This window comes from Chelonia mydas, chromosome 13 (genome assembly GCF_015237465.2).
Source record: "Chelonia mydas isolate rCheMyd1 chromosome 13, rCheMyd1.pri.v2, whole genome shotgun sequence".
NCBI classification, from domain to species: domain Eukaryota; kingdom Metazoa; phylum Chordata; order Testudines; family Cheloniidae; genus Chelonia; species Chelonia mydas.
The window spans coordinates 771,769-792,654 of record NC_051253.2 but is presented as its reverse complement, the minus strand read 5'-3'; the positions used below and the strand labels follow the sequence as shown (position 1 = coordinate 792,654).

The window sequence follows — 20,886 nt, the reverse complement described above, 5'->3', positions numbered from 1 at the left end:
CTCCCCCCCCGCCCCGCCCCGCCCGGCAGGAGCCGCCGGAGCGCGCGTCGGAGCGAGCGAGCGAGTCTGTGCGCCGAGGCCCCCGCACTGCGTCCTCCCCCCACACCGGCGGAGGCGCGGAGCCGGCGGCTGGGTGCAGCGCGCTCCGGCCCGCGGGCAGCAGCAGCGACCGGGCAGCGGCGCCATGCTCAACAGCCTGGCGGAGGGCGAGGACGGCGAGGGGGGGGCGGCCCAAGGTAGGGGCGGCCACTGGGGGGGCGCGGCCGGGGCGCAGGTCCCCGGGGGCAGCGAGCCCAGCCCGGCCGGTGCCGCGGAGCCCGGGGCAGCCCTGCGCCTCGTGCCGGCATGTGGCCGCGCCGGGCCAGGGCGCCGGAATGCGCCGGGCGCGGGGCTGGCGGCCCGGGCGGTGCGGGGCGGAGCGGGGCGGGCGGCAAACGGCGCTTCTCGCCCCCCGCCGGCAGGTGCCCGGGGACCCGCAGCCCGGAAAGCGCCAGAGCTTCGGCGGGGGGCGGGCGGCTGCCGCCCTCGCCTGCCGGGGGCGGGGGCCGGGGGCGGCGGCGCGGGGGGGTCTTGCCGCAGGGTGCAGCTGGACGCTCCCCCAGCTCCTGCCGTTGGCCCGGGGGCCCTGCCGGGCAGCCTGTCCCCCAGCCCGGCGCTGGGCTCGGCGGGGGCTTCGCCGCCTTTGGTTTGTGAGTGCGAGTCCGCCTGGCCGCGCCCCAGCCCCCCCCGCAGCTGGGCCCCCGCCCCCGCCAGCCCCCTGCGCGGGGCCTGTCCAAGGTGCTGAAGTCCCGTTCCAGGTTCTCGTGCCGGGGACGCTCCGCTTCAGGGCGAGCCCGGCTCTGGGGCGCTGCAGCCCCTGCGGTTTGGCGTGTGACTCGCCCCTGCTTTGCACCGCAGAGCTCGAGCCTCGGGCTCGCTGCCCCTGCCCGCCCGTACCGTGCGCTGCACGCTCACTGCGGTGGGGCAGAGCAGGGCAGGATTGGTGCGCAGGGTTGGGAGCCCCCTGCAGACCCGGGGCACAGCGCGATCGGGGCACCCCGCGGTCGGGGGCCGGGCGGACCTCGGTTCCCTTTCAGTGGCTGCAGCTAGGACGCGCCGCATTGGCCCGTCCGCTCCCTTGGGCTCCCCGAGGGACCAGCTCAGCTGCTGGGACTCCCGGGCCCTGCAGGGACTTGCGCAGCTTCGAGCCGCCGGCAGAGCTCGGGCCGAGCCCGCGTGACGTCCTGCAGGTGTCTGTAAACCCCACCGCTGGGTAAAGCCAGACAGGGGCCTGACCGGCCCACCCCGCGCAGGGCCAGCACTGGACCCCCCCATCGCCCCGGGAGCAGGCCGCAGGGGCAGGCGCTGCAGAAATCTCTGGCTGCCTGCAGCGAAGTTTGGGAGGGGGAGTTTCGGCGCGGGGGGCGGCCCTTCTCCCCGGGGAGCCCAGCCCGTGGGGCGGGGGTGGCTCACGCCTGTCCCGGCCCTTGGCTGCCCCAGAACCCTCCCTGCCCTGGAGCCGTTCCGCTCTGCGCTCTCGTTGGGACCGAAGCTGTGCCCGGGGGCACCTGGTCCCTCTGCCCAGTGGGGCCGGCTCTGGTTGGCCGGGCCCAGCCGCCGCTGCAAGCGCCAGGAGCGAACCCTGGACGGGGAGCGCAGGGTCCCTGGAGCCCGGTGCCTAGGAGCAGAGGGTCAGTCGGAGCCGGGCTTCAGGATCCCCCCAGCCAGGCCCAGGTCCCGGGGACAGAGCCCGCTGGGGGGAGAGCCCCGGTTTGGGGAGTGGGCACCCGCTCCGTGCTCCCTGGATCCTGCGTTTCTCGGGGGGGGGGGCTCCAGCTCCGGCCCTGCGGGAGCCGTCTTTGGCTCAGGGCCAGTGCCCCGCTCTGGAGCTCCAGTTCCTGGCCCCAGGGACCCTGAGGCCAGGGCTGGGCCCAGTCCGGCTCGCGGCTCTCTTCTGTGGCCTGCCCCCGGGCAGGTGGGGGCTGGGCCGGGCCAGGGCTCCCGAGCCGCAGCGAGGCACCCCAAGGGGGCCCGGCTCGGCCCGTTTGCTCCAGGCCACCACAGAAGTGTCCAGGCTGTGCTCGCACCTGGCTAGAGCCAGTGCCCAGCCTGGCCCGGGAGAGCCCGGCGGACGCTGGGGGGTGTCTGCCCCGTGGGTGCAGTCTGGGAATCGGTTTAACTGCAGCCGGCCAAGCATCTGGGCTGCAATCCGGAGCTGGCCCTGGTTTGGGGGGACGGAGCGGGTGGTCTGACATGGGTCAGGTAATGAGACTGGAACCCAAGACCCCGCTCCATGTGGCCTGGGGTGGTGGCAGCTCTGGTGGAATGGAGGGGCCCAGCTGACCCTTTAGGGGCCCTGCCCCTCAGCAAAGCCTGCGCTCCCCTGGGGACCCACCCGCATCCCCCAGGCTGACACTCCACTGTGTGCCTGGAGCCAGCCCAGGGGCCAGAGCTTATGCAGGGTCACAAAAGGCTGATGGGGGAGGGGGCTCCAAGCAAGAACCCCCCAAACTTCTGTAGGGTCTGTGTAAAGAAAGGGAAATGGGAAGGGTTGGGGCCCCAGCATTCTCCTGGGGGGCCTCTGCCCTGGCTGCTCTGCCTTGCTAGTTCCTGGCTGGGTCATGGGATGGCAAAGCCCAGCTTCCATGGGGCCAGTGAGGGGCCAAGCAGGGTGGGGGGGCCCAGTCCTGAACAAACTTGATCCTTTCTGATGTGTCAGTGGGTGTGCAGAGGCTCAGCCAGGATTGGGCCCCATTGGGGATCCCAGTCGATGATGGGCATCCCATGGCCCTGCTGCCTGCCTTGCCCTGCCAGGATTGGGATGCCACAAAGTCCCTTTAAAACCTCCCTGCATGGCACAGACATGACCCCCATCAGATAATGGGGGCTGTCAGGAGGTGGGGGAGAGGGAGGGAGCTAGCTGGGGAGGGGGGGGTCTTGCTACGCTGGACCGGTGAAGTGCATGGGGATGCGACTCTCTCCAAGTACCCAGTAGCCTAGAGAGCCCCTCAAGGAGCCAGGAGAGCCCAGGCAAGGCTGCTTGTAGGGCAGGGGCATTGGCGGCTCTTGGCTGGAAACCCACCTGTGCCCTCAGCCTGCCTGGCCAGGAGCTGCTGTCTGGCATCTTGTGCCCCCTTGGAAAGGGTAATCAGCTCCTGCCTGTGGCCGGGCTGTTCCACATCTGCAGAGCACCTGCCCCAGGTGCTGCAGGCTCACGGGGAGGCCTCAAGGCTGGGAACAGTCCATTGCCTCAGAAAACAGGCCCTGCTCCCTCAAGGGGAAAGGCCCTGGGCCCCATTCCCCTCCCCGCAGCCAGCCAGTCCCCTGCCCTGCGCCTGGATGGGAGCCAGTGTCTCCTACAGGGGAAAGCACCTGTGTCCAATTCGTGTGCACTTCCGGCTGCGCTTCCCTACACCATCAGTCCGTGGGAAGGGGGAGAGTCTCCCCTGTTCAGCCAGCCGCGCTCAGCCAGCTCCTGGACCTGCAGGGGCTGCTGGGGGCAGGGGGCAGTTGGGCAAGAGGCAGGTAAATACAGGGGATTAAATGGAGAAGCAGCAGGTTGTTGGCAAGCGAGGGGGGTGGAGAGGGTGCAAGGGTGTCTCTGCTCATGGTCAAGGGGGAGATGCAGCTGGGATGCTTGTTATGGTGTGTCTCCAGTGGGGTGGGGTGTGGGAGGGGCTGTCCTGGGCACTGGGGGGGCACTTTGCTGATGCGTATAGATGTGCGGCCTCAGTCGGGGTTGGGCCCCAGGCAGGCATAGCCCTGCCTGTGGAGCTCACATGGGAATTGCCCAGAGTGGGTGGGATGGGGCTGCACATGCCCAGATGCTAGTGTCCCCCCCGCACCTTCCAGCTTGGCCATGTGCTCAGCTGGTTCCATGCTGGCGTCATGGGGGGCTCGAGGAAAGATCGGGGAAAGGGCCTTGTCAGGGAAGTGGGGGAGGCTGAGCATATCTGGTGGGACCTGGCTCCCAGATCACACTTGATGCAGGCTGGCCCAGCCCAGCCCCCCTGCCCAGAGCTGGGCGCATTTGCTGGAGAAGGCTGGGCTGACCACAGGGCTCTGGGGAGGCGTGGTGTGGGTACAGCAGATGGGGCTGTGCAGGGAGATTTCCCGTTCTATAAATAGCCCCATTCCAGCGTCCAGGCCAGGCCTGAGGAGTGGCTCACTGTTAACCAGACTCCAGGCACCGTCACAATACAGGGGCACGCAGCCTGGGTCTTGCATACCCCGGGCCTGCCCTCCTGTCCCGACTGCAGGCTGGAGGAGTCCGTGCTGCACCCGGTGGAACCCCCATGGGCCCTCCCGACAGCCGCCCCTCATTGTTCAGACCTGGTCTCAGCTTCTTGGAGCTGCTGGCTGGCAGCTGCGGGTCTCTGCCCCTGATCTATGCAGTGTCCTGCAGCCCCTCCAGGTGCTCTTTGGGCACAAGGAAGTGGGGGAGTGCCAGGGAAGGGCATGCTGACCCCAGCGTGAGTGAAGGCAGCTTCTTCGGCCTGGCCCCCCATCCCTGGGGTTCAGGGATCTGCTCTGGTCAGTTAGCCCCTCAGGGGTCTGGCTCTGGGCTCCCCCCTCCATGTAACATGTTCAGTGGGCAGTGACATTTCCAGCCCAATTTAAGATGGAACAAAAAGCTGTTAGGAGGGCAAATTGTCGTCCGCCTTGGCCCTGCTTCGACCCAGATAGCGCCCGCTGCTGTGGAGTGGCAGAGACAGTCACGGCGCCTCAGTGCTGCCCTGGGCAGGTCAGGGAGCCCCACAGGAGCCCCCGCCAGGTGCAGGGGGGGATGCTGCAGCTCATGCACCCTCCCCTGTAGCTGGGCATGCAGGGAGCTTGGGGCGCGTGTTCTGTGCTCTGCCCTCCCCAGCCGGCGGTTCTCCCTGCACTGAGAGGGGATTAGCCGATACCCGCGCTGGGGCTGTTGTTTCTCTGCCAGTAATCCAGCCGCGAGCCCTGCCAAGCGCCAGAGCAAATTAAACGGCCGATTCAGGTTGAGTGTTCCCAGGGGAGGGAGGGAAGCTTAGAGCAGGGAATCGAAGCCTGCGCTTGCTCCTCTGGCTCCTCGTTTCGGGGCCACCACCGCAGCAGGGACAGCCCAGCCCTGTGCCCCTGCCCAGCTGTGCTCACTGCTGCAGCTGCCAGGGGGGTCCGACCCCACTCTCCCCTGAGACGCTCATGTGAAGCTCCCAGCACCATGGAGCCCTGAGGGGTTTGTGCCTGGAGCTTCCCAAGCTGCTGACCCCCTATCTCCCCCCAGGTTTTGTGTCTCAGGCTTGGGCTGGGCCGAGCTCTGGGCTAGTGGCACCTGCTGGCGGGCGAGGGTGGGGTCGCTGCCAGCTGGGTTCTGAGCCCAGCAGCCCTCGCGCCGGAGAAGTCAGGGGATCTCGGTCATGGCCGCAGTGCCCTGTGTCACTGCATCCATGGGGAGACGCTCGTGGCTCAGGCCTGTCAAGTGGACAGGGGCCTCGCTGAGGTCAGGACGCTCTGTTGCTAGCTGGAGCTGGAGCAGGAGCAGAGAGACCCATCTGGGAGCCGAGGGCACGGGGTTGGGCTGATCCAAGCTGGGCTGCGGTGCCTGGTTTGGCTGCGGTGCCCGCACAGCCCACAAACGGTGTGACGAGCTGCCGGGAAGAGGCTGCACCAGCCCCTCTGCGGCAAAATGGTCTCCAGCAGGAGCCGGGAGCTCATCCATCATCTGGGACCCCGGCAGCCTGCGGTGCTTAACTCCTTCCAGCCCTAGAGGGCTTGGCACTGCCTGGGCTGGGGGGCAGCGTGCATGCATCTCGGGGGTGGGCTGAACATGGCCTGTATCGCCCCAGCCAGACTCCCAGCCCTCAGCCAGGGCTCCTGATTACCCGCGCGGGGAAGCTGCTTTCCCGCCTGCCTTCCCCACTGCTGGCAGCATGATTGATGGTCACTGGCGCAAGCAGCCAGAGCCCAGGAGCTTCTCCAGGCCACGGCCAAGGGCTTGTCAGAGGCCAGTGTGAGTGTGCCGGATGGTCTGTGTGTGCAAATAGCACGCTGGTGCCAGCTGGGGCAGCCCCGTGCACAGAGAACCCCCAGCGCATCCCTTCGCAGGGCCTGGGGCATGGACCAACTCCTGAGCCGGGATGGCTCGAGCCGGCGAGAGCAGCCTGGGGCTGCTGGGGTGGCGGCTGCTGGGGCTGTGAGCTCTGGCACCTCCAGCCCTGAGTAACGAATGGACACAGGGGCTGGCGGAGGGCCCAGCAGGCCCTCCCATGGGACCCACATGGGGGCACCATGCTGTGCAAGGAGCGGGGAGAGACTCAGACCTCTCGGCAGCATGCGCCCCACCCCCAGAGTCCTGCTCCATTTACTACTCTCTCTGTCCCCTACCCCATGCAGCTCCCCCACCTTGCGCTGTCATTGTCCCACAGCTGGCCCTAGGGAGCCACCCCCCACCCCCCCGGGGCTCTGAGAGACTGTGAAGCCCCCGCCAGGCTCCACAGGCAGTCCAAGCTGTGGGGGGCGGGGCTGGCAGGGCCAGTGCATGAGGACACCTTGACTGGGGCACTCAGGGGGGCATTACATTGGCACAGTCCCATGTGGGCCTCCTCTGGCCTGAGACGGCTCCCTCCCTGCGCTGCCCCTTCACTCAGGTCTCTGTTTCCCATTTATCCGGTTTGCCAGTGAGCGAGAGGGGTCGGCTGGGGAATGGAGCAGCAGGCAAGTTCCTGGGGAGCCCCCCCAGACCCAGCCACATCCCCGGGACAAACAGGAGGTGTCAGCAGGGCCCGTCCTACCCAGCGAGGATGGGGAGAGCCAAACTAGCTATTCCCCAGGGACTCCTGCCTGGCCCAGGCCAGCCCTAAGACACTGCCCTGGGCAGCACCTGTGACCCACCCAGCTCCCTCCCTCCAAGTCTGCACAAGGCTTCTTGCCTTGTGGGTGCCACAGCCTCTCCCCTCCGGGCCTGGCCCTGCACCCAGCAGGGAGCACGTGGGGAGGGCCCTGCACAGGGCTGGCCCTTAGCTCAGGCTGTGTCTGCATCTGTCCCGCACACCAGGGCACCGCGCACATGCCAGGCTGTCCCTGGGCTGCGGCTCGACATGTAGGGCCCATGACTGCGAGTGTCTGGGGACAGGAGGATTCCCGGCATCGCTCTCACGTGATGGCCAGAGGAGACAGTTCCTGCGCTGACCCACGGTGCTGCCTGGCATTTCCCTGGGCCAGAGCCGTGTGGGGTGGAGGAGACGAGGCCTGCAGGATCTGCCTGGGTCTGGATTAGCTTGAGCCATTCCCATGGGAGGGGCAGGTGGGGTGTCCCTGAGCTCAGGGACACCCCACCTGCCCCCCTGGTTAGCCTGGCTGCGCCGAGGCTTTGGGGCTGGCTTTTACCAGCCCGCGGTGTTCAGTGCCCATCGCTGCCCATGGGATGTAGGGAGACGTCAGCCATGCAAGGGCCAAAATGGGAATGCAGTGGGGAGGTGCTGTCTGAGGGAGATGTGGGGTGGTAGGTGTTGGTGTGTGTGGGGGTAGGATGTGGGGCTAGGTGCTGGCAAGTGGGGTGTGGGGGGTATGATGTGGGGCTAGGTGCTGGCAGGAGGCATACGATGTGGGGTAGGTGCTGGCGGGGGATAAGATGTGGGGTAGGTGCTGGCGGGGGATAAGATGTGGGGCTAGGTGCTGGTGGGGGGTATGATGTGGGGCTAGGTGCTGGCAAGTGAGGTGTGGGGGGTACGATGTGGGGCTAGGTGCTGGCAGGAAGCATACAATGTGGGGTAGGTGCTGGCGGGGGATAAGATGTGGGGCTAGGTGCTGGCGGGGGGTACGATGTGGGGTAGGTGCTGGCGGGGGGTACGATGTGGGGCTAGGTGCTGGTGGGGGGTATGACGTGGGGCTAGGTGCTGTCCTGTGGGGTTTCAGTGACACACCAGACAGCAGCAGCTGGCTGGCCCCACAGGCTCTGTGTGGGAAGATTGGGGTGACTGCGGGTGGGGTGCAGGGAGCTCCTGGGTGGAGGCTGCGTGGGGCGGTGCAGAGCCCCCCAAGGGGTGTCTGTGGCCCCCGAGGCCCCTCCGGTGCGCGGCGGGAGCCAGGGGGCCCACGGGCCGGGCCAGCGCAATCGTTAAGAGCTGGGGCTGCCGGGTCCACCGCTCACTCCGGCTCTCTGTTGCCATGGAAACCAGCCCGGTGAGGCTGCGGCCCGTCTCCGCGCGGCGAGGCGCTGGGCGAAGGGAGCTGCTCTGCCCTGGCCTCTGCTCTCGGCGCCGGCTCTGCCCCGCCGGAGCCCCCTGCTCCCCTGGCCTCGCCTCTCCGCAGCCTGGGGCCGAAGGTAACAGCAATGGGGCGGGGCGGTGGGCTGGGATCCTGCCATCGCTGGCTCTGGGGCGCTGCAGGGCACCTGGAGACACTTGTGTTCCCCAGGCGCCGGGGCTGGAGGACTGCGCCCCATTCCCCTGCACAGAGAGGGGCTGCGGCTACCTGCCATCCCCCTGGGGTGGCCATGGGAACAGGGCAATGCAGCCTGGGGCACTCGCATGGCATCTGTGATCTCCCCAGGTAGGTTGTCTCCTTCTCCAAGCCTCTGGGGAGAGATTAGTCATGTAATCGATACACAGCATCCATCTCCGCACCCCCCGCCCCGGCCCAGCTCTCTGGCTGGCGCTCGCTGACCAAGACAAGGAGTTCTTGGGTTCCAGGTCTGGCTCCATCTGGCCGTGCAGAGCGGGGGTTCTGGGGAGGGGAGCTCATTGCTAACATGCCGGCCCTGCGGTGCCACCAGGGGCTGGCTGCCCTCTTCCTACTGGCTCACTGCGGTGAGGACTGTGAATGACTCGCCCTGTTGGCATCGCAGGGATCGAGTTGTGGGGCTTGCTCTCCCTTCCCAGACCTGGTACGTGCTACTCCCCCTGGGCTTGGGGGGATTCGCTGGACATTTTCACCCTCATTTCTGCTTGTTTGTTTGTTTGTGGCGTGATCGTGTGACTCCAGTCCCTGCACCATTCGCTAAGGGGAGAAAGCCGCAGCCACTGCCCCTGCAGCGAGGCTTCCTCCAGGGAAGAGGGGCCAGCGTCTCTAGCCATTTCTCCAGAGTATGCAGCATAGTGCCTTGTGCAGGGGCTGGGTGCCGGTGCCAGCATTGTTCTCTGGTTAGAGCCAGAGCCGCTGTGTGGGGTTTCCACTTCTGGTGGCTGGAAGCCCACAGAGGAGCTGATCCCGTTGCACACCTCATTCCCTGGCGGGTTGCATTCAGGAGATAGCAGGTAGGACTGTGGCCTGCCTCTGCCCGCTGGGGCTGCTATGTGTGTCTTTCTCTTCCTTCCTTCACCCACGCTCCCCTCTTGCTCTGCCAGTGTCTGCAAGCCAGTGCAGACACAGCCAGGCCAATTTATTTCCTCCTACTCCTGCCCCTGGGCCTCCTCCCACCGCACCTCTTGCATGGGCTGCCCTCCCCAAAGCTCCCCTCTGTCTCCTCAGTCACACCTCTCCCACAGCCACAGTGTCCATGAGGAGGGAATTTCTCTGACAGGGTAACAAGCCTTGGGGATTGGGGGGGGGGCAGTAGATGTCACATATCTCGACTTTAGTAAGGCTTTTGTTATCGTCTCACGACCTTCTCAGAAACAAACTAGGGAAATATAGCTCAGATGGAGCTACTGTAAGGTGGGTGCACAACTGGTTGGAAAAACATACTCAGAGGGTAGTTATCAATGGTGCACAATCAAACTGGAAGGGCGTATCGAGTGGTGTCCCACATGGATCTGTCCTGGGTCTGGTTCTAGTCAGTGTCTTTATAAATGATTTGAGTAATGGCATAGAGAGTACACTTATAAAGTTTGTGGGCGACACCAAGCTGGGAGGGGTCACGAGCACGTTGGAGGGCAGGATTGGAATTCAGAATGATTTTGGCAACCTGGAGAAATGGTCTGAAATAAATAGGATGAAATTCAATAAGGACAAAAGCAAAGTACTCCACTTGGGAAGGAACAATCAGTTGCACAAATACAGAATGGGAAAGGACTGCCTAGGAAGGAGTACTGCAGAAAAGGATCTGGGGGTTATAGTGGATCACAAACTAAATATGAGTTAGAAATATAAAAATTTGTAACACTGTTGCAAAAAAAGTGAACATCATTCTGAGCTGTATTAGCAGGAGTGTTGTAAGCGAGACACGAGAAGTAATTCTTCTGCTCTACTCAGCACTGATAAGGCCTCAGCTGGAGTATTGTGTCCAGTTCTGGGCACCACACTTCAGGAAAGGTGTGGACAAATTGGAGAAAGTCCAGAGGAGAGCAACAAAAATGATTAAAGGTCTAGAAAACATGACCTATGAGGGAAGATTGAAAAAATTGGGTTTGTTTAGTCTGGAGAAGAGACGACTGAGGGGGGGACATGATAACAGTCTTCAAGTACCTCGAAGATTGCTATAAAGAGGAGGGTGATAAATTGTTCTCCTTATCCACTGAGGGCAGGACAAGAAGCAATGGGCTTATATTGCAGCAGGGGCGGTTTAGGTTGGACTTTAGGAAACACTGCCTAGCTGTCAGGGTGGTTAAGTGCTGGAACAAATTGCCCAGGGAGGTTGTGGAATCGCCGTCACTGGAGCTGGTTAAGAGCAGGTTAGACAAACCCGTCAGGGGTGGTCTAGAATAGATCAGTGTTTCTCAACCTGGGGGAGGGGTCACAGGACAAGTTTAGGGGGGTCACCAGGGCTGGCATTAGGGGGTGGCAAGCAGGGCAATTGCCCAGGGGCCCCACATCACAGGGGGGCCTCTAGCTGTAGCCCGAGCCCTGGTGCCCAGGGCTGAAGCATGTAACTTAGCTTTGCGGGGCCCCTGTGGCACGGGGCTCTGGGCAGTTGCCCTGATTGCCTCCCCTAACGCGGGCTCTAAGTATTATTCATCATTTACTGAATGATATTTAAGAAAGCGGGTCACAAAGGGGGTCACCAGCACAGAAAGGTTGAGAACCACTGGTCTAGATAATGTGTAGCCCTGCCTCGGTGCAGGGGACTGGGCTAGTGACTTCTCAGGTCCCTTCCAACCCTGTGTTTCTATATGAAACAACCCTTCTGCCCCAGAAAGGCATCATGGCAGGATCTCCCCCTGCAGCCTCCAGTGTCCCCTTCCTCACCCTCCTCTCCAGGCCTCAAGGTTCTGACTCAGCTGAAGCCCCTTGGGGCTCAGCCATGGGAATCTAACAGATTGCCCCTGGGCCCCTGCCTAGGACAGCTGCAGTGCACAGTGGGCAGATTCCTGTTTGTCTCTTTCTTGTCCCGGTCAGCAGCACTCGCGGGGTGGAGGGTGAGGGCAGGCTGCGCATCCTGTTCCGGTGTCTGTCCTGCATCGGTCTGAGCTGTTTGCATCACTGCGGCTGGAAGGAGGAAATTGGCAGCCTTGTTTTCAGAGATTCACTCATTAGTAATGGGGTGGGTGATTCCAGTGTGGCTGCTCGGGCTGTTTCTGAATAGAGATGTAGCTAAATACAGAGCCTCTTGAGCCTGTGTGAGTGTGATGGGCACATACACTTCGTGCGGCCAAGGGTCCTAGTCGATATGCAGTTTATCGCATTTTTGTACGTGCCCCAGAGCTCTGGATAGTACACTTTTAAGAAAGTTGAGCTGGATGGGTGTGCATGTGTCCATGTGCATGCCCGCATGTGGCTATTATATAATACGCATTCTGTACAATATTTGTAAATGAAAAGTGAGCTACAACCAAGCAATCTGGCTGCACTCTGACAGATTCCTTCGTACAAAAGGATAGTGCATAAAAAGCTATACAGACCACCTGTGTTCTTCACACTAGTGTATGGTGCTGAGTGAAACAGTCACTACAACCTAGGATTTGTGTGTGTGAGGTGAGGAGTAACCAGAGGTCAGACTAACACGTATGTGGTGGTTCAGCCGGGATTACGGTAGGCAGGTAAGATTGCTGGTGTCTGATGCTCTGACTTGGTTTCTCTGTCACTCCGGGACAGGTACCTGGGCTCTCAAGTCAGGCACTGAAGTGGCAGTGGGCTGATTTGCAGGCCCACAGTTCCCTTTGACAGGTGTGACAAGCTGGGGTGGGCAGGGTGCAGGCCTGGGACTCCAGAGACCTGGGGGTTCAGTCCCTGACTCTGCCACAGGCTCCCTGAGTGGCCTTAAGCATGCCACCTTGGCCCAGAACCTCCAAGCGATTTAAGTGCCTAGCACCCATTGAGATCTGTGCCCAAGCTCCTCTCTGTAAAATGGGGGTGATGCTGTCCCCCAGGGGTGCGTGCAGAGCTGCAGCTTGTGTGGGGCTCGGTACCGCAGGGCTGGGCTGTAGGCTGGCTGTGCTCAGAGTCCTTGAGCTGCTGGCTGGGTTCGGAGCTGAGGCCAGATCCTCAGCCACTGTCACTTTACACCCGGTGAAGATCTGTACCAGGCTTTGCCTTGCTGCGGCGTATGAAGGTCTAACCCCCCTGCAGTAACTGGGCAAACAGCGCTCCTGCACCAATGCTGTGGACAGCGGGTAGTTTGCCCCACCAAGCACTTCGGCCTTGGGGTGCCACGCCTGGGGAAGACGGACAGCAGACGATGAATCACTACCTCAGGCAGGCACGGCAGCTGAGCGAGGTGTTAGAGGCTGGTTGCCATGTTTGCCGAGGCTGCAGTTCTCTGGTGGTTGTGATTGACACACGTGGTGCGCGGCCTGTTTCCTGCTGTTGCAGGGCAGCAAGGGATCTTGGGCTCCCTTTGCCTGTCTCCCTCTCGCTGCCCAGGCATCCTTTGCTCTGGGAACGTGACGTGTGGTTTGGAAATTGCTTGCTTCTGTCCATTGCGAATAACGTCACCAACAGGCTGTACCTCCTCTGGGGAGGGCGCGGACGGTGTCACGGCCCCACAGCGTTGGTGTATGGCCCCAGCTTCGGAGCGGTCTCTAGGACGAACCCCTCTGATGTGCCCTAGGCCTCTCATTCTTCCTCCAGGGTAGGCCGTGCGGCTTCACTGCCTCCTTACACACAACCTCTGGGCTTGCAGCCCCCGGGAGCTCCGTCAGCAAGTCCCTGAGGGAGACGCGTACGGACGTCCCTCGCCCAGCACGGGCAGCGACACTCACACAGCGCTGTCCCACAGTCGGGTTTAGTCGCTAGCCGGCACATGGCCCAGGCAGGCCTTAGGGTAGCACAGAGAACTGAAGGGTAAAGCACAGTCCAGTCTGGTTAGCCCAGCGCCCAGCCAAGCTGTAGGGACCCCTCGGTTCAAGCTCCGTCTGTCTCCTCCTTGGTCAGACCCGGGTGAGAGCCCCGGCTCGGTCCCGCAGCCAGCTCTCCTCCCCCACCTCTCCCGTCCTCTGCTCTGGAGCTGGGGACCGTTGTTCAGCTCCCTAGGAGAGGTGGGGAAGGCCACAGCCCTCTGGGCCTTGGTTGCTAGGTGTCCATGTCCTGGCGACTGGATTCGCCATGGTCTTCTCAGCCGCTCCGCTGATATCGAGACCTCGGCCCAGACTAGGGACACCCACATACCTCAGCCTGTCCTGAGAGCAAACAGTTCTTTTGCGTCACTGGGTAACAGTGCAGCACATAGGGGAAACTGAGGCATGCATAGGCTTCATAACAATATTACAAAATACTCCCACTTGGTCACCCAGGCCCCTCGCAGGCTGTGGTGCGCAGCAGACTCGGGGCACTGCAGTCCCGTGACACCAGTAAGCGAGGCCGCTTGTGTTGTGACAGTGTGTTCTCTGCCCCTCCGCACTCTGGACAGCTGAGCCCGACATGGCGCAGCTACATAATGGGCTGGGACTCAGCCCAGGGCATAGACGGGCGTCCTGGGCCCTGCGCAGCATCCTGGGGGTCAGTGGGCTTCTCTCCCACACAGCAGGGAGCATTGCTGGGACTTGCCGAGCGCTGGGGCCCTGGGCTGGGTAATGGCAGCAGCGTGTCCCCTCTGTCAGGGCGCTGGGTGTGTTTGGACCCCAGCTCTGCAGAACAGGAGCTTCCTCTCCTCCTCCTCTCACTCCCTGGGGGCTGCCCAGCTCTTGGCCATGGCATGGGGCTGGCAGGGATATGGAGGCTGTCTAGGCCTTGCTGGGCCTGTTTGTTAGCACTGGTGTTTCTCCTGTGGCAGGAGCTGACAGAGCCCTGTGTGGCTGGGCAGCATTGGTTTCATTGGTTCCATGGCCCAGGCAGACCCTTCCCTTGGCTGAGAGCACGTGGGCCCACCCCAGGCCCTGCCACTGCCAGGGGAGCTGTGCTCGGCTCCGATCCGCTCTGCAGCTGCTGAGTGAGGTTCTCCTGGGGCACGAGGAACCCCACAGGGGACAGGCTGCACTTGGCATGTTCCTCGGCAGGGGCATGTGCTAAAACCTACTGGATGCAGCCAAAGCACCGAAGCCAGGTGGCTACTGTTCCTCCCCCGGGGAGCAAGGAGTTCCCTCTGGAGAGACCTGGGAATCGCAGAGCAGTCTGAAAATTCTGCCCCTTGCCCAGTCACGGAGTGTGGGGGAGTCAGGGCCCGGCACCCCTCTTCCTGGGAATCACTGTGACTCTCAGCCAGCCAGTAAAACGGAAGGTTTATTGGACAATAGGAAAACAGAGCTTGTGGGTACAACCAGGACCCCTCAGTTAAGTCCTTCTGGGGAGCAGGGAGCTTAGACCCCAGCCTTGGGGTTCCCCTGCTTTCCACCACCCAGCACAAAACTGAAACCAAAACCCCTCCAGCAGGCTCTCTCCTGCAGCCTCTGTCCAGTTTCCAGGGCAAAGGTGTCACCTGGGCCCAACCCTCTCCCAGCTCGGGTGACAGGCTCAGGTCTCCTCACTCCAGTGGATTTACCCCCTGCTCTCCCATCCCCTGTGCAGACAGTCCCAGCAGAACTAGACGCCATTCCCCGGTCAGTCCACCCCACTCCCTGCTGCGTCACACCCAGTTCCTCGGCTCTGTGAGGCCCTGACCTGAACCCAGCCATCGAGAGCAGTGCTGTGCCGGGCTGTCAGTGGGTTCCCAGCGCCACAGGCCGCACTGTCCCTGTCCATGGACTCGCTCTGCCTGTCCCATGGGGTGCTTGGTGCACAGCTGGTGTCGGGGTTCCCCCTGAGCAGTCCATGTCTCCCTGCCCCTGAGAGATCCCCAGGAGCTCCAGCCTTCCCCTGAAGCGGGCGCAGACAGCTCTGTCCCAAGCAGGCTGCGTAGTCGAGTGAGTTGCTCTCATTGGATTCCAGCTGCCAATGTCCCCGGGGTCTGGGTGGATCTCGGCCAATTCCCAGGGCCTGCTTCGGTGGGCTCCCCCGCGGGCGCTCAGGGTGGGGCTGGCACGCAGGAGCTCGCTGGGGCAGCTGCTCTGTGGTTGGGCTCGCAGCAGTTCTTGGGGCTGCTCAGTCCCACCCCCCTTTGCTGCTCCCTGGTTGTGCCCGTGCTCCTCAAAACACACTACTCCCCTTGCACCTGCCCCAGCTGCAGCTCTCCCACCCTGAGTTCTTTCCGCGGCTCTGCACTTTTCATTACTGCTACGTCTGGCTCTTGGTCCTTCCGAGCGAGGTCGTCTGTGCTGCAGACAGCCAGGCCTCTGCCAGAGAACCTGTGAGCATCACACTGCTCCAGCTGGACCTGGCGCCCCCAACAGGTCCCCTCGCTACACTGCTCAGCCCATTCCCACGCGGCCCCCAAAAGATCCTTCTCAGCCTCCAGACCTGCTGCTCTCCCCTCACAGGCGACAGACGGAGCGGGTCTCCCTGGGCGCTGGCGGCCCCATTGCTCTGCAGCGCTTCCCATGTGGGCTGGACCCCAGGGGCCACTCAGCAATTCTTTAGTTCTGCGTTGCCTTCAGGGGCAGCCAGCCTGGGCCCAATCCCAGAGGCAGCTCTGGTTCCCAGGAGAGGGCCCCCGCACATGGGCAGAATAGGCCGTGGCTCTGTCGTGGCTGGGTCTGGCCTGGGGGAGCGCCGGGCCGGGGCCTGTTCCCATCATGGGTGCACACGACTCACTTCAACTGATGTCTGTGCTCTTTGGCTGCAGTCCCATGACCCTGAAGCTTGGGTGGGTGCCGTACCTGGGTGGGGATGGGGCGCAGAGTGCAGAGGCTGGTGCATGTGCTGTCCCTCTGTGGGGCCTGGATACTTGGGCTGTCGGGGGAGCGCCCTGAGGCGGCTGCTCTGCCAACCTCCCCTCTGCTCAGGCTGCGGGGCTGCTGGCTCTCCACTGATGCCGAGTGACCTTGGTGCATGTGGGGGGACACGGTGAGGCCTGGGCCAAGGCTGTGCGTAGTTAGCCCACTCTCCTGGCAGACCAGCCCTGCTCCGTCTGACTGCCCCCTGCCCCAGTTGCCAGGCCGGGCTGCCCCAGTGCCCTCTTACTCACCTACCTGTGCACTGGAGCCAGGATTTTGCCTCTTTTCTCAGCACTCACTGCCCACAAAGCAAACCGGCAGAGATGCCTTAAGTACATTAGGGACTGTACGCCAGGGGTCTGGAAATCCCCTTGCACAGGGGCTGGGAATCCCAGTGCTGGTGCCGGGGCACGGATCCCCTTGCATGGGGATGGGAAACCCAGTGCTAGCACCGGGGCGTGGATCCCCTTGCATGGGGGCTGGGAGCATGACTCCCTCTGCTGGGGCTCAGGGCACAGAGCCTGCTGCTCTGAGTCTAATACCCACCAGGCCTCCCTCCCGGGCGGCTGCCCAGTGACTTTAAGCCGTGGTGCTGGGGGGCTCAGGCTCCGGCAGGAGCAGCGAGGGGTGCAGCTTGGGAGTGCTGGCCATAAATCCCAGTAGTGTCTAGGCAGGGGACTCTGGTGGAGAAGGCCAGGCCGCCCAGGGACACTGGCTGCTTTCCCTGGCTCTGTTCCCTGCAGTTGAGGCATGGCTGGGTGTCAGGAGCAGTCACTCTCCCCCCAGTCCCAGCAGTGCCCGTGCACCCCTACCTGGGCACTGATGGCCCGGGTCAGTGGGGTCTGAGCCAGCCCTGGATGGTGCATTCGGAAGAGATTCAGCCTCTCACTCACGTGTTCCCGAGAATCCCAGCTGTCCTTGGCATCAGGGCTGTGGGTCCCCGATGACTCCTGGCAGGTGGGGCCATACTGGGCTTGGGGCCCTGCTCTCAGCTTCTCACCATGCTCCCAGGGGATGGCTGGGGTGACTGGAGCTCTGTGCAGCCGATGCTGGGTGGGAGCAGTACCAGCAGGGTGGGTGAGCCGGCGAGCTGGCATGGTGTGGGCTGCTGGCTGGGAGAGGGGGTGACTGGCCCAAGCCCTGATCTCTCTGTGTCTCTGCAGGTGATGGCAACCCCAAGGAGAGCAGCCCCTTCATCAACAGCACAGACCTGGAGAAGGGCAAGGAATATGACGGGAAGAACATGGCCCTCTTCGAGGTAGGGCACCTGTCACGGAGTCCCCGGGCGATGCTCTGGAACTGCTCCCCATGAAGCCAGTCAGGACTCTGGGGAAGTCTCCTCTCTGGGAGCAGCTTGTCTGCAGGACACACAGCTCACACAGCTTCCCCCTTCCTGGGTCTGACCTCGGAGCATTCAGCATCCTCTGCCCCTCCGTGCGCTTCCCACAGCGAGTCCACCCAGGCGGGGTCTTGGGGAAGCCAGAGGGTCCTGCCCCCCAGCTTCACAGACAGACGTGACTCTCAGCCAGCCAGGAAAACAGAGGTTTATTAGACGACAGGAACATGGTCTAACACAGAGCTTGTAGGTGCAGAGAATGGGACCCCTCAGCTGGGTCCATTTTGGGGGCAGTGAGTCAGACAACCGTGTCTGCCCTTCACTCCATGTCTCCAGCCAGCCCCCAACTGAAACTCCCTCCAGCCCCTCCTCCTCCGGGCTTTGTCCCTTTCCCGGGCCAGGAGGGCACCTGATTCCTTTGTTCTCCAACCCTTTAGCTCTCACCTCGCAGGGGGGAAGGGCCCAGGCCATCAGTGGCCAGGAAACAGGGTGTCGGCCATTCTCTGTGTCCAGACCCCTGCACACACCTGCCCTCTAGGGCTCTGCAACGATCATACACCCTTACCCCACCCCCTAGATACTTAAGAACTGCACAGGGGAAACTGAGGCACCCCCACACTATTCAGAGGAAACATTAAGAACAGTCCCGCTTCGTCACAGCACCGAGCAGAGGGACCGCCGGGGGGGGGGGGCAGCGTGGAGGGAAGGCGCGGCTGGCTCAGGACAGGTACCTCGCCCTCACCTGTCACTGCCCCTAACAGGAAGAGATGGACACCAGCCCCATGGTCTCGTCCCTGCTGAGTGGCCTCGTGAACTACACCAACCTGCCGCAAGGCAGCCGAGAGCATGAGGAGGCGGAGAACAACGACGGGGCCAAAAAGAAACCTGTACAGGTGAGGGGTTCAGCGCCGAGCTCCAGCGCTGGCCGGCATGGGGGGGTCTGGGGGGGTTCTCTGAGGCTGCTGGTGGGGTGGGGTCTGGGGGGGTCTCCGGGGTTGCTGGCTGGGGGGGCACTGGGTGGGGTTCTCTGAGGCTGCTGGTGGGGTGGGGTCTGGGGGGGTTCTCGGGGCTGCTGGTGGGGGGGCACTGGGTGGGGTTCTCTGGGGCTGCTGGTGGGGTGGGGTCTGGGGGGGTTCTCGGGGCTGCTGGTGGGGGGGCACTGGGGTGGGGTTCTCTGGGGCTGCTGGTGGGGAGGTCTGGGGGGGGTTCTCTGGGGCTGCTGGTGGGGGGGTGTGGGGGGTTCTCTGGGGCTGCTGGTGGGGGGATCTAGGGGGGCACTGCGGTGGGGTTCTCTGGGGCTGCTGGTGGGGTGGGGTCTGGGGGGGTTCTCTGGGGCTGCTGGTGGGGGGCACTGGGGTGGGGTTCTCTGGGGCTGCTGGTGGGGGATCTAGGGGGGCACTGCGGTGGGGTTCTCTGGGGCTGCTGGTGGGGGGATCTAGGGGGGCACTGCGGTGGGGTTCTCTGGGGCTGCTGGTGGAGGGATCTGGGGGGGCACTGGGGTGGGGTTCTCTGGGGCTGCTGGTGGGGGGGATCTAGGGGTGCACTGCAGTGGGGTTCTCTGGGGCTGCTGGTGGGGGGATCTGAGGGGGGCACTGGGGTGGGGTTCTCTGGGGCTGCTCTCAGGGGCCGTTGGGCCATGGGTTCTCTCCCAAGGGGCTTGCCCCTTCACGTCGGTGCCAAGCCATGGCACAGTCACACAGACATGGCCAAGGGAGCGGGTAAGCGAGTGGGATTAGCCCTCTCCCTGCAGGACTCACAGGCTTTGCAATGAGTCCCTGGGCGGACAGTGAGGCTTCCCGCCCAGGGGCCAGGGGCCCAGCAGCTCCCGCTTGCCCGGATCTGGAGGCTCCTGGTTTCCATTTGCATTTTCTGGCCTGAGTGAGGTTCTCTGCAGCTGTGGGAGTTGAGGAATTCCCACGCTCTCACTTCCTGCTCCCTGGGGCTCGCAGGGCAGGGTCCAGGCCTGTCCTACCGCCTCAGCTGGTCTTCCTCCGTGGAGTGGGGCCCTCCCGCAGCTCCCAGTCCTTGCTGCAGTAGCAGGTGGGTAGCACGTGGCTCATGCTGCTGCTGCCAAGATCACCAGGGCGCTGCCATGGGCCCAGGTGCACCTGACCCTTCTGAGGCGCCTGGTGTCTGCATCGCTTCCTCCAGAGATCCCCAAGCACCAGGCTTTCCGAAGTGCTCCCGGGCTGCCCCGGGCTGTCCCTGGGGCACGGCCACCCCAGGCCGCTGCCATGGCCCCCTGCCTCCCTGCCAGTGGCTTGGACCACGGGCGTCTGTGGCCCCGGGTGGGCTGTGATTGAGCCAGGTCCATTGCGATCCACGGAGCTCTCTGACGTAGCCAGGCCCTAGGTGGGCAGCCCGGAGCCACCAGCGCTGTGGGCTGCAAAGCATCACAGCGGGAGCAAGTTCCCAGCGTACTGCGCCTAGGGTGACCAGATGTCCCGATTTTATAGGGAAAGTCCCGATTCTGGGGTCTTTTTCTTACATAGGCTCCTATTACCCCCCACCCCCGTCCCGATTTTTCACCCTTGCTGTCTGGTCACCCTGCCTGCGTCAACCTGTCCCTGCGATTTCCTGCCGGCTCCCTTTGCGAGCAGCCGCACAGCGAGGGGCAACGTGGGCTGCAGCTGGCACCGTTCCAACAGGGAAATGAACGGCTCCGATCCCCTGAGACCGAACCCCGGTTGGCGGGTTTGGGGGCGTCTCGGGAGCCCCGTGCAGAGGAGCGGGGCGGAGTCAGCCTCGCTGCTGTTGGAACGAAAGGCCCTGCAGCTGTGCAGAGAGAGCACAGCAGCAAGTAGGGTGGCAGAGGCCTGTCTCCAGCAGGGTGGCTGTAGCCGATCCTCTGCAGCGACCGTGTTTGCATCCTTTCACTCGCTCTCCCTGTCGTATTCCATGCACGCCCCGTGCCTGGAGGCAGGCGCTGACCTGGCCGCTGCAGAGGACGGAAGAGCCTGCTGTCTCGGACGTGGTTTGCTGCCTTGGAGCTCCCCTCGCCAGCTCTGCATGCTGCTCCTTTGCTCTGCCCAGCCGAGGTCTGAGCCCTCCCCTCTGAACTGTTCTCCGCAGCTGCCATGGCGAGGCATGGAGCAAATGAGCCCCTCCATTTCTTTTGGTTGTGACTCCCCAGCCCCAGTTGTCTCTGCACCGTGTTTCCAGGGACTTGACCCTCCCAGGGAAAAATATTTCCAAGAGGCCCTGTGGTCTCGGGGCGGGGGGGGGGTGATGCTGCCTCCCTCGTGGCTAATCGTGCCATGCTTTTCTCTGTAGGCTCCACGGATGGGCACTTTCATGGGCGTTTACCTGCCCTGCCTGCAAAACATCTTCGGGGTGATCCTCTTCCTGCGCCTCACCTGGGTGGTGGGAATTGCTGGCATCATGGAGTCATTCTGCATGGTCATCCTTTGCTGCTCCTGCGTGAGTGATGGCATTACCCCGCCCTGCCGTGCAGCCGTCACCCCAGGGCTGTAAGCTCCGCTGTGCAGCACGGAGTGTCCCGTCCAGGTGGGGTTAGACGAGACGGGCAGAGCCCAG

At 63.4% G+C, this 20,886-nt stretch overlaps 1 protein-coding gene across 1 annotated transcript in view; it reads left to right on the top strand.

The window, feature by feature from the left end:
- Nucleotides 1–20,886, top strand: part of SLC12A5 (solute carrier family 12 member 5) — a 92,808-nt gene that overhangs the window by 29,284 nt on the left and 42,638 nt on the right. The window contains exons 2-4 of the mRNA XM_037915360.2: nt 17,177–17,271; nt 18,111–18,242; nt 20,623–20,769. Coding sequence (XP_037771288.1) covers nt 17,177–17,271; nt 18,111–18,242; nt 20,623–20,769 — 374 coding nt within the window. The remainder of the gene's footprint in view (nt 1–17,176; nt 17,272–18,110; nt 18,243–20,622; nt 20,770–20,886) is intronic.